The sequence below is a fragment of the Laccaria bicolor genome, genomic scaffold (genome assembly GCF_000143565.1).
Source record: "Laccaria bicolor S238N-H82 LACBIscaffold_40 genomic scaffold, whole genome shotgun sequence".
NCBI classification, from domain to species: Eukaryota; Fungi; Basidiomycota; class Agaricomycetes; order Agaricales; family Hydnangiaceae; genus Laccaria; species Laccaria bicolor.
In genome coordinates, this window is record NW_001889911.1 from 256,148 (window position 1) to 270,449 (window position 14,302).

General features: G+C 47.4%; 5 protein-coding genes across 5 annotated transcripts; 3 read left to right on the plus strand and 2 right to left on the minus strand.

Annotated features, from left to right (window-relative positions):
* Positions 1-273: 273 nt before the first annotated feature.
* On the plus strand, positions 274-2,667 carry LACBIDRAFT_295423 (uncharacterized protein; the record flags this gene model as incomplete). The annotated part of the gene is made up of 11 exons (XM_001886790.1): positions 274-425; positions 487-587; positions 654-692; positions 742-871; positions 931-1,121; positions 1,370-1,421; positions 1,621-1,809; positions 1,917-1,956; positions 2,170-2,236; positions 2,289-2,352; positions 2,465-2,667. Exons 1-11 carry the CDS (start codon positions 347-349, stop codon positions 2,665-2,667), a joined length of 1,155 nt encoding a protein of 384 aa, XP_001886825.1. The 5' UTR covers positions 274-346.
* A 2,268-nt stretch (positions 2,668-4,935) lies between these two features.
* LACBIDRAFT_309482 (uncharacterized protein) lies at positions 4,936-5,985 on the plus strand (the record flags this gene model as incomplete). Its single annotated transcript, XM_001886791.1, has 6 exons — positions 4,936-4,975; positions 5,039-5,075; positions 5,132-5,642; positions 5,697-5,801; positions 5,851-5,905; positions 5,960-5,985. 6 exons carry the CDS (start codon positions 4,936-4,938, stop codon positions 5,983-5,985), a joined length of 774 nt encoding a protein of 257 aa, XP_001886826.1.
* Positions 5,986-6,448: 463 nt separating this feature from the next.
* Positions 6,449-7,803, minus strand: LACBIDRAFT_309483 (uncharacterized protein; the record flags this gene model as incomplete). The annotated part of the gene is made up of 2 exons (XM_001886861.1): positions 6,449-7,372; positions 7,432-7,803. 2 exons carry the CDS (start codon positions 7,801-7,803, stop codon positions 6,449-6,451), a joined length of 1,296 nt encoding a protein of 431 aa, XP_001886896.1.
* Positions 7,804-9,065: 1,262 nt separating this feature from the next.
* LACBIDRAFT_309484 (uncharacterized protein) lies at positions 9,066-11,007 on the minus strand (the record flags this gene model as incomplete). The annotated part of the gene is made up of 8 exons (XM_001886862.1): positions 9,066-9,229; positions 9,278-9,346; positions 9,431-9,677; positions 9,733-9,873; positions 9,924-10,006; positions 10,063-10,292; positions 10,416-10,873; positions 10,924-11,007. The coding sequence occupies 8 exons, from the start codon at positions 11,005-11,007 to the stop codon at positions 9,066-9,068; spliced, it is 1,476 nt and encodes a 491-aa protein (XP_001886897.1).
* A 125-nt stretch (positions 11,008-11,132) lies between these two features.
* LACBIDRAFT_295425 (uncharacterized protein) lies at positions 11,133-14,260 on the plus strand (the record flags this gene model as incomplete). Its single annotated transcript, XM_001886792.1, has 9 exons — positions 11,133-11,376; positions 11,431-11,726; positions 11,789-11,926; positions 11,986-12,130; positions 12,491-12,946; positions 13,150-13,400; positions 13,521-13,656; positions 13,753-14,068; positions 14,123-14,260. 8 exons carry the CDS (start codon positions 11,133-11,135, stop codon positions 13,905-13,907), a joined length of 1,821 nt encoding a protein of 606 aa, XP_001886827.1. The 3' UTR covers positions 13,908-14,068; positions 14,123-14,260.
* Between the last annotated feature and the right edge of the window lie 42 nt (positions 14,261-14,302).

A 14,302-nucleotide genomic window follows, 5' to 3' on the forward strand; every position in this document is an offset into this window, starting at 1 on the left:
ACCGCCATAGCACCTACATGTCGAGGCTGAATGGATGAGGAACAACGTTGAGCGCAATTTCTCCGCATTCGGACAACGAGTTACGACACTCCTCCTTGTTCCTTTTTCCGCTGATGGCGCATTGCCTCAATTATCGTCGCCCTTGGCAGGCACCGCCCATACCCTTGGGGTCGTGAGCGGGTGCCCCGTGCGTGTCCAGGTTTTGGGAACGACATAGACGCCCAGGATCACTGCATCGCGACGAACACAGCTGACCTTTGCTTCTGAGCCCACCAACAGCTGACCTTTACTTCTGAGTCCACACCCCGCCAAATCCCCGCCATTCCTGGCAGTCCCCCCACGAATCATGGCCACACCTGCAACGAAATCCCTTTTTTTGCTCTGCCTCTCCTTGGCGGTCTTGATGCCTGCGAGGCTCGCGGCGGGTGAGTCATCACAGTCGACTGCGTCGGCCCAGTCGTTTCTTGAAATGACGACCTCATCCAGCGAACACCCTTCCTTCACCAAATCTTTTGGCGCGCGATGGAGTTATCCAGAACATTCAAGCGAGAAATCTGTCGACCTGGCTGGACAACATCCCATCACAGGTACGGTAGCCTTCGTCGAACGCATGAAAAAACCCTCCCATGCAATTCGCCACCCCCGTTGTCTAGTGCCAAGTCCAGTGCGATGTCGTTGTCGGAGCTGCACACGTAAGTTGGTTCCGGTGATCTATATGCTCCGCACTCATCGCAACCTCAGAACTGCCAATACCTGAGTTGCGTTTGCACGACCACGAACGCGGAAGACCTTGTCACATGCGCAAATTGTATCGTCGCGTTGAACCCCGGACAGCCTGGTATCGTGGCCACGAACCAAGCAATTCTCGATGGTTCGTCCGTTTTTTTCTACTTGTTTCTTTTGGTAGACTTACTTTCCCATCGCCTGCAGAGTGGACCAACTCCTATTGCGCGGATTATCCAACACCCCCTCTCTATATAACACCCCCCGGTGGTTCGTCGTCGTCATCCTCGGCCAGCGCATCAGCTACATCATCCGGGTCTGGTTCTCTTGCTACCTCCGTGGTGAAGAGTGGTGCTCCATCACCTCGTGCTATCTATATACCGTCGCTGGTGTTTTTGGTGATAGGCGTTTTCATCACTGATATACTATGAGCACGTCATTTGCTCAAACGCGGAAGTCACCGACCTATAGGCTCATGGTAACGATGATAGGAACTTATTAGACGGTGAAGGAACCAAGGGACCCTTTAACTATACCAACCGCTGAATCTCAGCTAGCTCTGATCTACACCTGTCTCAGTCCTATATCTAAATATCTTCTTCCATCTGATCATAGTGTCCACATAACGTACATAACGTTCTCCTAGCAAGATGTCCAACACGCCCCCCTCAACGCTATCACGCCGTGCGGTAATCAGGGTTAAGCATCCTCCGCATGGCATAGAGCTGATTTGTCTCCTACTCTTCCGAGGGTAAAGTGCCTCGGATATCATTCGAGCTTAGGTGACCATCTGCGAATCGAGCTTCAACGACTCCTATCTTCACCCCAATGGAATCGGAGTGTGAAGAAAGGAAGTCTACTTCTTGAGCCTACATCGTTGCTTCGCTGATCGAACAGTGGCCGGTCTCCCTGTGGCAGTAACGCTGTATGTTGATGATGCTGACCGTGTCGCAGAGCTAAGTGCCGTAGTTGTTGAAAATGCCGACCGTGTCGCAGAGCTGAGTGCCGTAGTTGTTGAAAATGCCGTGGATGACGTTGAATTTGAGTTGACCGATATGGAGGTCCCATTGGATGTACCTGACGCTTGTACGGATGTTGACGTCGCATTAGAGGTACCTGTCGGAAAGACACTGGACGACGATGATGATGTCGGAATCGTCTGGTTGACGAGCGAAAGTTGTGCCACTGGATAGCCAAAACATGCGTCCGCAAACTCTACAGGGTCCGCGCAAAGTGAGTAGGGTAATCTTACAGGTAGTACGCAACGCACCATCGAATGCCGCTTGCACCATGTTATAATTATCGCCTAACGTCGTTGACGACGACATGTTATACAAACAGTTCACGCAAGTTTGCAGGTCCCGTCCATTGGGAATCAGACAAAGACAGGATGGTTGAAAACACGACTATGTCATGTTGAGAACTTCTTTATCCCCCCGGGAGTAGGAAGGACTTACGTCTAACAGAGTTGTACTATTACTGCACGCCGTTGAACACTGGTAGAACGGAGGTGGTTAGTCTCTGAGAACCAGTGTGGCATAGTCATGGTACCTCGTTGGGTATAGACGCTGAGAGGGGCACTGTTGGTGTCGCGACTCGATATCCCATTGGAGTCTGGCTTTTCCGAAGGTAGCAAATCCCGGAGCGGGCTGTAATTATTATGCATCAATTCGATTACTCAATGTCGCAAGAAACGACGACTGACCAAAGGAACGATGCACCGAAGCGAGAATAAAAATAGCCATTGCCACGGACTTGAAGATCATGTTCGAAGACATGGTGCACGTTGAACTGGCAAGCAGACGACTAGGTCACGTCGTTTTTGATGAGTGGCCTCAGTTCTCTGGCACTCCAGGGTATAGCCCTTGTGGTTGGGAGGATACTATCAGTGACCAGGAGTTTGATATGCTTCAGGAGTTTGAAATCCCTGATTTCCTCTCTTAATTTTGACACAGGCTTTCTGGTATTTTTTTCTGGACTAATTATGACTCTTACAAATATGAATATCAACCTTTTTTGTGCAACAACCGAGTCTGACGAGCTCAAGATTTTAAAAGGTGGTTTTTGGCGCATCAAAACCGTGATGTATGCAAATGATTTTCAAGATCTAATCCGATCCTTTGCATTAGGGTATCTAAAAATTTACAAGCATGTACTAGTAAACGACGCGACTTCAAATACAAAAAATTGAGCAGAAAGGTGAAGAACTATGCTTATAATCCAATGAATTTCGATTCTTTGTCTGCTGAGCGTGACAGACGTGATTTTGGGCTGCGTGGTTTTGAACCCTGACAGTCGCATCACCTATCAAAATTCTGACAGTTGGATGTGACTTGGACGTGACAGCCATTTCAATCTCCTGAAACAATCGACTTCGATGACCGGTAAGCCTCCGTCAGCTTCCACCACTGTTCAATAAAAAAACTAAAAATATATTCATGTTCATGAGATACACATTCACCACCACACAAAATTTGGAGGCCCGGAGTGTAGCGGTTGTGGCATAATTCAGCCAAAGGTCAAATCGTTTCAAACTCCTGGTCACTGATAGTACAACATGAACTGATTGAACTGCGGAAGCCTCATGTTCTGATCCGGAGTCACAAGTCCGTAATTATTGACTGAAAGCATTCATCGTCAAGCGTACACACTTGCAACTTCCATCGACATCCAACTTGCATTCAACATCGTCTTATTCCTTTTCTCTGTGCCAAGTCTACCCTGCACGATTTAGACCAACTGAAAAGAGGATGACAGAGATCTCTTGAAAGATCTGCTGACAAGAAGGAACACAGGCCATGGTGCCATGTCTGGAACCAAAAAGATGCCCGATTTGGACATAATTCTCGAAGCGGTAGTCCCATCAGACCCTACTTTCCATTTCAGAATTTATGTCTATATCCGGCTTATTGTGAACGAATTAGGCATCTTTTACGTGTGACATCTTGCTTGAGTCACACGATTACTAATACTAATTCTGCACACTCAACATGTATCTTGCCTGTTACTGCACCAATTTCTGTTGTTGAACATGCAAAGTAGCACTAAAAAAATAGGCCATTGCAGAGGTACTCATATTGAGAAAGATCACAAGGCAGAAGATGTCAGATCACAAACAAAATCAAATGGAAGAAACATTTGTATCCCTCCATGGTGTCTGGTTCTCACCTACTCAGGATCCTCATTTCGAACCTATGGCTCCCTGGTTATCAGGAAAGGTCAATTGTAAGAATAATTTCTATAAAATGCATGAGCACTTTGAATTTTTTACTATAAATCAACTAAAAAAAGTGGCAAAATGAATAGATAAAAGGAGGAAAATCTAGCAGAGGATTCAAGCACCAAGCTATGCTGCAGAGTTCTTGAACCATTTTTATACATTTATAATGAGAGCATGGGGAATCAACATCACTGACAGCCCTGGGGAAAGAAAATTTGGAGAAAAGTAAATATGTCTGGACTCTCAGCAACAGGTATTGCATCAATTTCCTTGGCATCCCTGTCCTCAGGCATGGTTATATATGTTGAGTAAAACCTCCAAGTTTACACCCAGAGGAGCCTTCAGCAGAGAATTTCTCCTATTTCTTTTGGCCAAAATGCACAAGGTAAATTTTTACAGTGGAAAGCACTACTAGGACTATCCAGTTCTACTTCAAGAAAAAAAGAGGTGCATGGTCTGCTTTGATTTTGCAAGAGAGGATCATATGTATGCATGTGCAGGAAGAGGTGGAAGGGGAAAATGTCAATTCTCATGAACTCTTCCCCAATCTATTGGTTTGAGTTATATCCATACTTTCTGGTGTTTATAAATTTCTAAGTGGTGGTGTGAGATTTTTGGTGCATAAAAATGTAAATAGGAGAGTAAGAAGAAGTCAGAGCAAACATATTTTTGAGAAAAGAAATTACACCCTGTAGCAATTGAACTGGAGACCTCACCATACATTTTCAGTCTTGATCAAATCTTTCCGTTGAGCTAAGTCACCCTTTTAAATAAAATAATTTATAGTGCACAAGTTATGGAGTTTTTGATTTTGATTCTTTTTAAAATTGGTTCCAGACATGGCACCATGGCCGGAACACAGAAGCTGACGAATCTCATTCATGACGTGCCTGCTTGGTCACCTCAATCATAATGGCGCTATAAGACTGTCCCATGGACAACCTCTCGTCTGCACATACCCTGAAGTCTTCTCGAAATAAAGCACGTACACAATGGCCACACAAGCAGCAAAACGCGTTTTAGTAGTTGCAGGTATGCCTTAACTATGTCTCGAGATATCAAGGACGCGTCTGACGAAGCAAACGCATCGAACAGGTCTAGGAAATGGATCTGGTACTGGCGCTGCAACTGCGTAAGTAGGCCACTTCGTGACAAGTGATTATTTGCCGATACTCATCTAATTATCAGCCGTCTGTTTGCAAAGAAAGGGTTCAACGTTGCTCTTATCGCACGCGGTAAAGACATAGTCGACAAGCTCTCTGAAGAGATCAAGAGTTCGGGAGGGCAAGCGGCGCCATTCGCCGTGGAAAGCTACTCAGCCCAACACATCGCCTCAGCTTGGGGTGCCATTCGAAACCACTACCCTTCCCCAGAATACAACATCCGCGCCGCCGTTTTCAACGCGGGCTACGGAGTCTGGAAGCCCTTCCTCGACATCACCCCAGAAGAAGTGCAAACCTCTCTCCAGACGAACATCGCTTCCGCCTTTGCCTTCTCTCGGGAAGCTATTCTGTCTTTCAAAGAGAATGATATTGAGGAGGCGAATGGAAAGAGGGGGATTCTTATTTTCACTGGTGCTACGGCTAGTCTGAGAGGCAACGTTGTCACGAGCGCTTTTGCGGCTGGAAAGCACGGTTTGAGGGCGCTGTCCCAGAGTCTGGCGAAGGAGTTTGGGAAACAGAACATCCATGTCGCTCATGTGGGTTTGAAAACGCCGTTCTACTCTGTCATCTCATCTGATGATTCTTCTTAGTCTATCATCGACGGAGGAATCTTGGTGGATAGATCACGCGCGCAGAAAGGCCCTGAATGGGAAGCTAACGAAGACGTCCGATTGAGCCCAGATAGCATCGCAAATGTGTGTTCAACTCGTTCTCTAGATGGTTCCTGCTCATTCGTTTTTCCAGTCATACTGGTATCTCACCAGCCAGGATCGGTCTGCTTGGACGTGGGAGCTTGACCGTGAGTATGCTTCCAGTAATGAGGGATAAGGAGCTGATGGTACACGCTCTCTAGTTCGACCCGCTCATGAGAAATGGTAGGGCGTATGTGGAAGATACCATGACATATTGGAACCACGAACAGCGTACCAAGCTTCAAAGTGCTATTCGGTGGATGGTCAATGATTCGTTAATATGTTTCAAATTTCAGTTCGAGTTTTCTGTTGTAGATGTAACAATACTGTTCTATTGCGATGATCGACAATATGCTTAGTATCGAGTCCACGATGAAGGATGCAGGGGTTGTTAACATTTGGTTCAACATATAGAGGTCGTGGCTTGCCTCGATAACAGCCAGTGGTTCAGCTGCTGGTGGCCAGAAAATCTGCGGTGACAGAGTTTGCCTTCGACGAAGCCCATCACAACCATGACAGAGAGCGATGTGTACGAAGGATACTCATTCTCAATATGTGCGCGATATGGTCCTACGTTGCGATCAAGTGCCACTGAAGGGCAGAAGAGCCGACACCCACACCTTGACCTGCGCTCTAAGTGTCATGTCTCATTAGAATAAGGAAGCACTGTCTTCAGCAACAAAAGGAACAGGTGGCAAGAACATCTGCTCCAACATCTGCAAGTCATGGTTGATCTCCATGTTAGCCAATGGTGCAACACCCATCGGCCAAAGAACCTCTGGAGAAATTAGGCAAGGGTACTTAGCTTGCCCTTCCTCTCCTGCCCAGTCAAAATCGATGAATTTGACTTCATTCCCCTGTAAGAGTGCATAGTCCATTGGTGTAATCATGACATTCGGTGCACGGAGATCACCAAACACCAATCCATGCCCATGCAGCAGTTTAAGCGCACGCTCGATTTCCGACCGCACCACTTCTGCAGTCTCTCCACTCATTTCCGACTTGTCCAAAGTGTCGCCCCTGACAAACTCCATGACGACCATGGAGATCGAGTTGTATGAGGGGTCCTTGTCCTGAAGGTGTGGTGATCCGCAATATAAAAGCTCCGGTGCTAAACCCTTGTCTGCCAATAGGCGATGTGCCCTTTCCCCGTATCGGTCGACAAATTTGACAACGACATCTCGTGGTGGGACAGTAAGCGTCCGTGCGCGGAGCGTCATACAATCCGGTCCGTCTTCCAAAAAGGCGAGGTACTTGAAATGTATGCACTCATTGCCGTTAGGGTAGGTGGTTATCGAGGGGAAATAGCGCGTCTCGGAAATCCAATTGTGCGTCTGTACCGTCCCGTAATAGGATTTGAGGTTGGCTAAACCTTTGTTCAAAGCATGAAAAGTTCTAGCGATGCGCAAAGTGCGAGACTCGTATAAAGTGGAGTCTAACCCAGCCCAGACGTAGTCGGTCAAATGCTGGACAATAAAGCCATCTGTGAAGACGGCACCGAGAATGGCGATCGATGGACCAGAGGTCGCTACGATGAATGTCGGGCAGTTGGTGGCATTTCGAAGCTTTGTGGACTGAAGAATGAATGCATAGATATAAAAAACACAAACAATGACTGGTGAAAATTGTATACCTTCTCTTGAGCCCATGAATAGGCCATAGACAGGCCAGCGTGTTTAGCTTGATCGAAAACGCTCCGTCCAGATCCCGTTGTCCCTTGATGCAAAATTATCAGATATCCCGCCTCCGGGGTCCTTGCTAGAATCGTGCCGTCGGTAATAATTTCGTCACCGTCGACAGTCGTTTGCGTTTCGACGCCAAGAATCTCACAAAGAACCGTGGTCAACCCGTGGCGGCATTTTTCCTCGCTGATATAGATTGCCGACGCCGCTTGCATATACTTTGTGGTTTTTCGAATCATGTCGTTCGAAATGAGGTCGGTACCATTGATATCATCCAAGAAATGCCCAAAAACCGGATGAAACAATTGAAGTGGAGGTGCCATGTTCGTTTTCGGTTTCTTTTCTTGGTAGCGGCCATCATAGATACAGTCAGCAAGCTGGGTTTTTGTGTATGCAGATGAAATGTCTGAGGAAGACAGAGAAATACGCGATACGACCTTCTCAAACCCTGTGAAATGGTGTTTCACTATCAACCATGGTCAAGGGAACGAAAACATGGGCACACTCTTTTGCAAGCTACTGATCCGACCTCTCCCGTGCTCTTTCTTTTCATCTTCGGGGAGATTGTCGTCCAAGAGACATGTGTGAGATGCAAGGTATGTGACAGAGGGCAGAGACGAGCTCACCGTCAATTGGCACCTGGATGACGACTTGCAATTCTAGTTCGTCTTTTTTGACACGGGGGAACAACTGCGACAATCGTTCCAAGGGTAAAATGCGCTGTCCAACTCCAAGGTCGATGGCCTGAAACCTTCCGTCGCGAACGTTGGGATCTCGGAAAATAGAGACTTTGAAAAGCGCGAGCTCGTAAACATAGAATTCATCAAACAGGGGTTCCTGCGCTGCCTGGACAGCTTGTTGAAGAAAACTGACATTATCTCGGAAATCGATGTCAATTGAAAAAACCTTGGTCCAGTCTACTTCTCCAGCCTCCACTTGTGCGCAGGAAAGGTGTAGGGTACCAGGCGCGATTACGACAATATGAAGGCAGTTATCCGATGGAGCAAGGGCCGATATTTTAAGGAGTGAAAACAACGTCGGACAGGAATCGAGATCCAGAAGCGGCAGTTTTGGTTCAGCGTCGTCAAGGCTAATGTTGACCCACAGCAGTTCTAGCTTGGTGCTTTTCACATCAGCAATTTCTGCTCTCGTTTCCGTCAATCTCTGTCTGAGCAGGTCAACATCCGCAGTATCGGGAACAGAAATGTCAAAGGCGTGGTCGAGGCCGTAGCCAAGGATCAGGCAATAGAGTGAAATTTCCATCGTGAACGTTTGAGCTTGTGAGCTTTTTGAAACCGGTTTTTGATGGCTGACAAATTGGAGATAGGCTGCAGCCCCAAGCTCTATTAATAACTCAGCAACTGGTCGTGGTTTAGAAATTTCGACTCACGCCTTTTGCAAAACTTTACTACTTCAGAGAATACTAGTTAGAGAGCAGTTCACATTAGGATTATTTTTTCAATCGTACAGTCATTCATCAATCAATGATACAAAGTTTCGTAGTTTCTCTCCTCCCCATCCCATGTCCATCCCCCAGATACTCTTGTAGCCAGCTGTATAACATGCCTGCCAGATCGAGCCCACATCATTTTCCAGGGGCGACATAGTCTTTGGACAGGTCGATCCCCTTCAAATGTGTATTTGTGATCCGTGCTTGACGTTGGCGTGGCGCACCACCACGTTTGCCCTTCTTCTTCGTGTTCGGAGCTTTGGGGGCAATAGCTTCTGCAGCGGTAACCTGCAGACCCTCTACAGACAATTGAGTGTGGTCACAAATAGTGAAAGCAGAAAACGCACCGTGTGCCAACTGTTTTGACAAATCTGCTCCGGTTGGCACCTTCAACTCGTGCCACAGATCGAGGAACTCTGCTTAAGTATCAGCCGTCGTTTATGGAGGGCCTTGTCTCCTGCCATCCCCTCTCATCTCCGAGAAAGAAAAAATTCACGCACCTTTTTCAACTTGCATACCACCCGCTTCCTCTGTCGGCTTTATCTCATTCCAGAACACCATTCGCAGCTGCCCATCTTTGACTGTCCGTGTGACCAGCACTTCTCCCTCTTTCTCCAACTCCTCGACCGCCGCTGGTGCCTCCTTCCATGACTCTTTGAGCGCTCGAACAGATATACCGCTGCCTTTCCGAGTTTGTCTTTGTATCTCGACAAGAAGCGCTGCTTTGTTCCGGAAATTGTATTCGTGCTTGACAAATAAATTGGTGACTGTTCCAATGATAAAGTCATCTTAAAAGTCTTACCTTGTAGGAGAAAAGACCAGTCTTAGGGTCTACTTGTACTCTATCATGAGACTTCAACTTCTCGCGCAACACCATGTCGACATCCACGGGCGTTTGGGTATAAATTGCAAGATCTTCCACCCGTAGTGGATTTGGTGTTCCCTATGATCCAGATAATCAGAAGCTATGACAATGCTAGAGCGTTTTCATACCCTGAGGTAATCCACGAGATACACCAGCTGCGTGTTCACATTCGTGCCAGTCCCCGTATCCGCTGGCTGAGAGTACACAATATCTGGGAGTCATATAGTTGGGACCAAACAGAACAGCTCCGCAAGAGGAAAGTCATACTCGATTTTGGTCTCTTCTTCTTACCCTCAGACGGTGAAGCTGGCTCAATTGAGGCTGAAGCTGAAGCCGCTGGTGATGCTGCCGAGCTTGTTGGATGAGAGTCTAGTGGTCGAGGTTTGGAGTGCCATGAACTGTAATCCTGTCGGTGTAAGGCGGACTTGAAGGCAGCGGCATCCTTTTGGAGTTTGGACATGGCGAACGATGTCAAGACAGTCAAGAGACGTTCGTGACTGAAGTCACCAGTCACCTGACTGACATGAGCTCACAATGTGACTCACAACATCTTATCTTATCTGCAAATTTATGTATCAACGATTCAAGAAATCTAATCCCACGTAAGATCCAGACTCAACCGACTGTTCAAAGCCTGCAGTCTTTCACTCAATCTTTTGAGGTCTTCGACAGTCGGACGCCCCGGATCCTTTGTGTTTTTACCAGCAGTCAGTTTGGCAAGTAGATCTTCGATGCCTTCCATCTCTCTCTTTTCGGCCATCTCTTCTCCAACCTCCATTCCGTGATCATCGTTCGCTTCCATGTGCTGACGTGCATGTTCTTCAGCCTCTAAATCGCGTGGTGCAACATCGGAAAAACGAAGATTGGCCAGTTGGCCCGCGATATTTCGCGCTTCAGCAGCTGACGACTCATCCTGCCCAGATCCGCTAGAATTGACCATTGCGAGAATGGCTGCTGATATCCCTCGCAATCTGCCAATTTCCCGCCCAATGGGAGCACCGGTATCCGCAAATCCAGCGTCGAAACCTTCTTGTAACGCGGATTCTTTGCCTGCTGTTATGCCCTCTCGGTATCCTGCCTTCCAAAAAATTTGTCAAGTTGATAGTTCACCCAAACTTGGGAACTCACATTTGTGAAATCAGACGATATTTTTGACCACTCTGCGTCTCGAAATGCGCCATGATCTGGGTCTTCTTCCCATGGCGAGTCCATGTGTAGAGGCTAGTTCGACCTAGTTCGATTTGAAAGTGAACTCGAATCCAATCTAATCTATCATTACATAAGCCATATAAATCGTTTATTTGGCGGCATGTTGCACAAGTCAACTTTTTCCCTCAATGAGTTCACGCTCCTCCCCCCCAACAAAAAGGGTGAAACTCGAAGACTTGTCTCCAGCAGCTGAAATATCTGGTCTTGGTTCCAAACTTGGGCTTGAAGAAGCTGTTGGCATTTCAGACGACGAGCCTGAGGCTGATGAGTCAGACGATAATTGTAGCATTTGTCTGCATAGTGTTGTAGACCGCACGGTGGTACCAAAATGCTCTCATGAATTTTGTTTTGAATGTCTTTTAGTTTGGACGGGTAAGTCACACACCCGCTCTTTTTATAATTCACACAAACCCTTTACTTCAACAGAGCAATCTCGACGCTGCCCTCTTTGCTCTCAGCCCATCGGAGAATATCTGATTCACAGCATCAGGTCTCGCTATGACTATCGAAAACACTTCCTTACCCCCTTACGTACTTCGCCCGCTCCAATTGTTTCGTCTCAACGGAACGAGACGTTGATAGACGCACGACGCAACGCTCGGAGAAGACAAAGGGAGCGTGAGTGGAGCCGGAGAGACGGAGATGAAAGGGAGCAAGCTGATAAGCTGGAGGTCTCCATTATGAAACGCAGATGGATTTACCAGCACGACCTATACGCAAAGGTGAGTCTTCCCGTAATGTTTCGCCGTTCAGTATGGTTCTGATTGACTTTTCCATGCGAAAGCATGTCGCGTCTAATTCTTACACGAAGTATCGTCCCTACCCCACACCTTCCCAATTTTCCTCCTCCCCGGATCTCATCTCACGAACGACCACGTTTTTCAGGCGCGAATTGCAAGTGTGGGAGGGACTGGATGTGGAGGTGTGTCTGACGTACTTCATTCAGCATTATGCTTTGTATCGCGCTAAACGTGTCTCAAGTTTTTGACCACACTCATCATTTCGTTAATGAAATCCATTGACATTCGATCTGAGTCAGCAGTGAAGCTACTGTCAGAATTTCTCGACATGGATGCGCCATATGTGCCAGGCGGAAGACATGCGAACGCCGAGCATTTTGCTCATGGTCAGCTGGCTCCTATCCGTTCATTCAGAGTTCATACTAATGTGACGATCAGAGGTCTATTGCTATGTTCGATCCCCATACCGGGATCTGTTCGTGTATGATACAATTGTACAGGTAAGGGTTTCATTCATATTTCCTAATGAGCGTGGTCTGACGATAACATGAAGTATGACGCCTCAACAGGGATACCTGCGCCGCCAGAGATAAGACGGTCACGCCGATGGCGTCAATCGCACCGTTCACGCTCTCCTAGTCCGACTCGCCAAATGATCCATTCCGCTTCGCCAGTCAGAGAAACGCAACATAGAAGTAGATCGAAATCAAGGACGAGAGATAGGTCTCTATCATGGTCACCATCAGGAAGGAGGTATCCAAGCACCACTAGTGCCCATAATGAATTGTTGGCCAAAAGCCCTGCATCCCGCAATCGGAGTCCCTCTGATCCTCGTCAAAGAAGGATGCATCACTCTCAAAGGGCCGGAGAAAGGATTTCCGTTGTTGATAGACCGTCTTTTGGCGAAAAGGCAATCACTCATGTTGAACGGCATATGATTTCCGCGTCGGAGAGAACACCAACGCCACTCATCCCTGATAACGACATACGAAGCTGTGGTACCAATAATGGAAAGGGGAAGCGCAGAGCCGACGACGGCGACATTTCTCTTCCTCTGAACCCACGTCCAGGCACGACAGAAAAATCTAGTGAACCTCAATCAGAACCGCTTACTGCAACGCATGAACCAAGGGGACGCAATGAGTCCAAGGGTCAGGATTGTGGATCCAGGGTAGGAAGGACACCCCGTAACCGCAACCTTCGTGAGTCTGTGCAGGCACACCTGGCTGGAACAATACGACGAAGACAATCTCTTTCCAGTAAGGTCTCTGGAACCAGGGAAACACTCGGACAAAGCCGCCAGCCTCTCATTCCCACTTTGACAGATTCAAGCAATCTCAATCAGGAACCCGACGGGCATGCTTGTTTCCGCGAAAACGATGTAGGATATTGAAAGCTGCATCAGATTCTATTTTTGTTCACCCTACCATTCTCCAGAACAAAAGCAACACTATCGATTGCCTAACCATCGCTTCTAGCTCCTCCGTCCCTGGCATTCACTCATGGGAAACGGCAGGTCAACCGCGATCACCGCTGTCTAACCCTCTTCAAGAATCATCCCGACTGGCTGAAATAATTAAACAACATACGAACTCCCATGCGCCACCGCCACCATTTAACGAAGGGCTCGTGAAACTTGACGCTAATTTCTCGGACGTGAGTTCACGATCACCAACACAATTAACCAGCCAACTTGAACACCCTTCGCCAAGTCCTCTTCCCACCCATCAAATCCCAAAAAGCGTCGACACCCACGTGTATAATAACCTTAATAAGCGCCTTGCCCAACCTGCGCCAACTTCAGCTTCCCATCCTTCCGATTCGCATCTTGCCTTATCCACTGGTTCACAGGCTGGGCAGTCGAAGCTGCTGGCCCGCTTAGACAACGAAAAGCTAGAGGCATGGAGTGCGAGTAAGTTGAGGGGATTAGACTTGGAAGGCCCACCGCCAAGTGTTGACATCGTATCCAAGACCGCCCCATCATCTACAGCTGCGACTCGACAATCAGGTTATCGCCACGACAATGTACAAGAGGTTCTAGACTCGGAAACCGACATCATGGCGCCTGAATCAAGTGCAAAAGAAGCAGCCTTGAGGTTGCGCGCCCGCTTACATGCTCGACTTGTCACAGAAAGGCGAAAGGGTGGATATCTGAATTCCTAAATCGGATATGTTGTGACGGATTTGGAATTCCGCATAAATCACAGAGTCACCGTCGCATCTCGTTACGTACCAAATACGATGTTTGTCCTAACCCTTCTTGGATGTCGAGAAGATGACAATAACCGATTCCATTGGATGGTGGACGATAGGGATATAACTGTGTGAGATACAATGGTTGTATGGAGACACCAGACTAAATTAGTACCAAAATACAGAATTGAACAATCATCATCATGAAGAACATGAGTATTGGGGTACACTGCTGACCAGAAAATGTGTGTCTGGTCGCTGGGATACCGCAAAGTGAGAAAAATTCTGTCAGCATAATTATAAGAGTGATATGATGCAAAGGTATATCGACGACGATTAAGATTGACTGATGGAAAGCAAGGCGT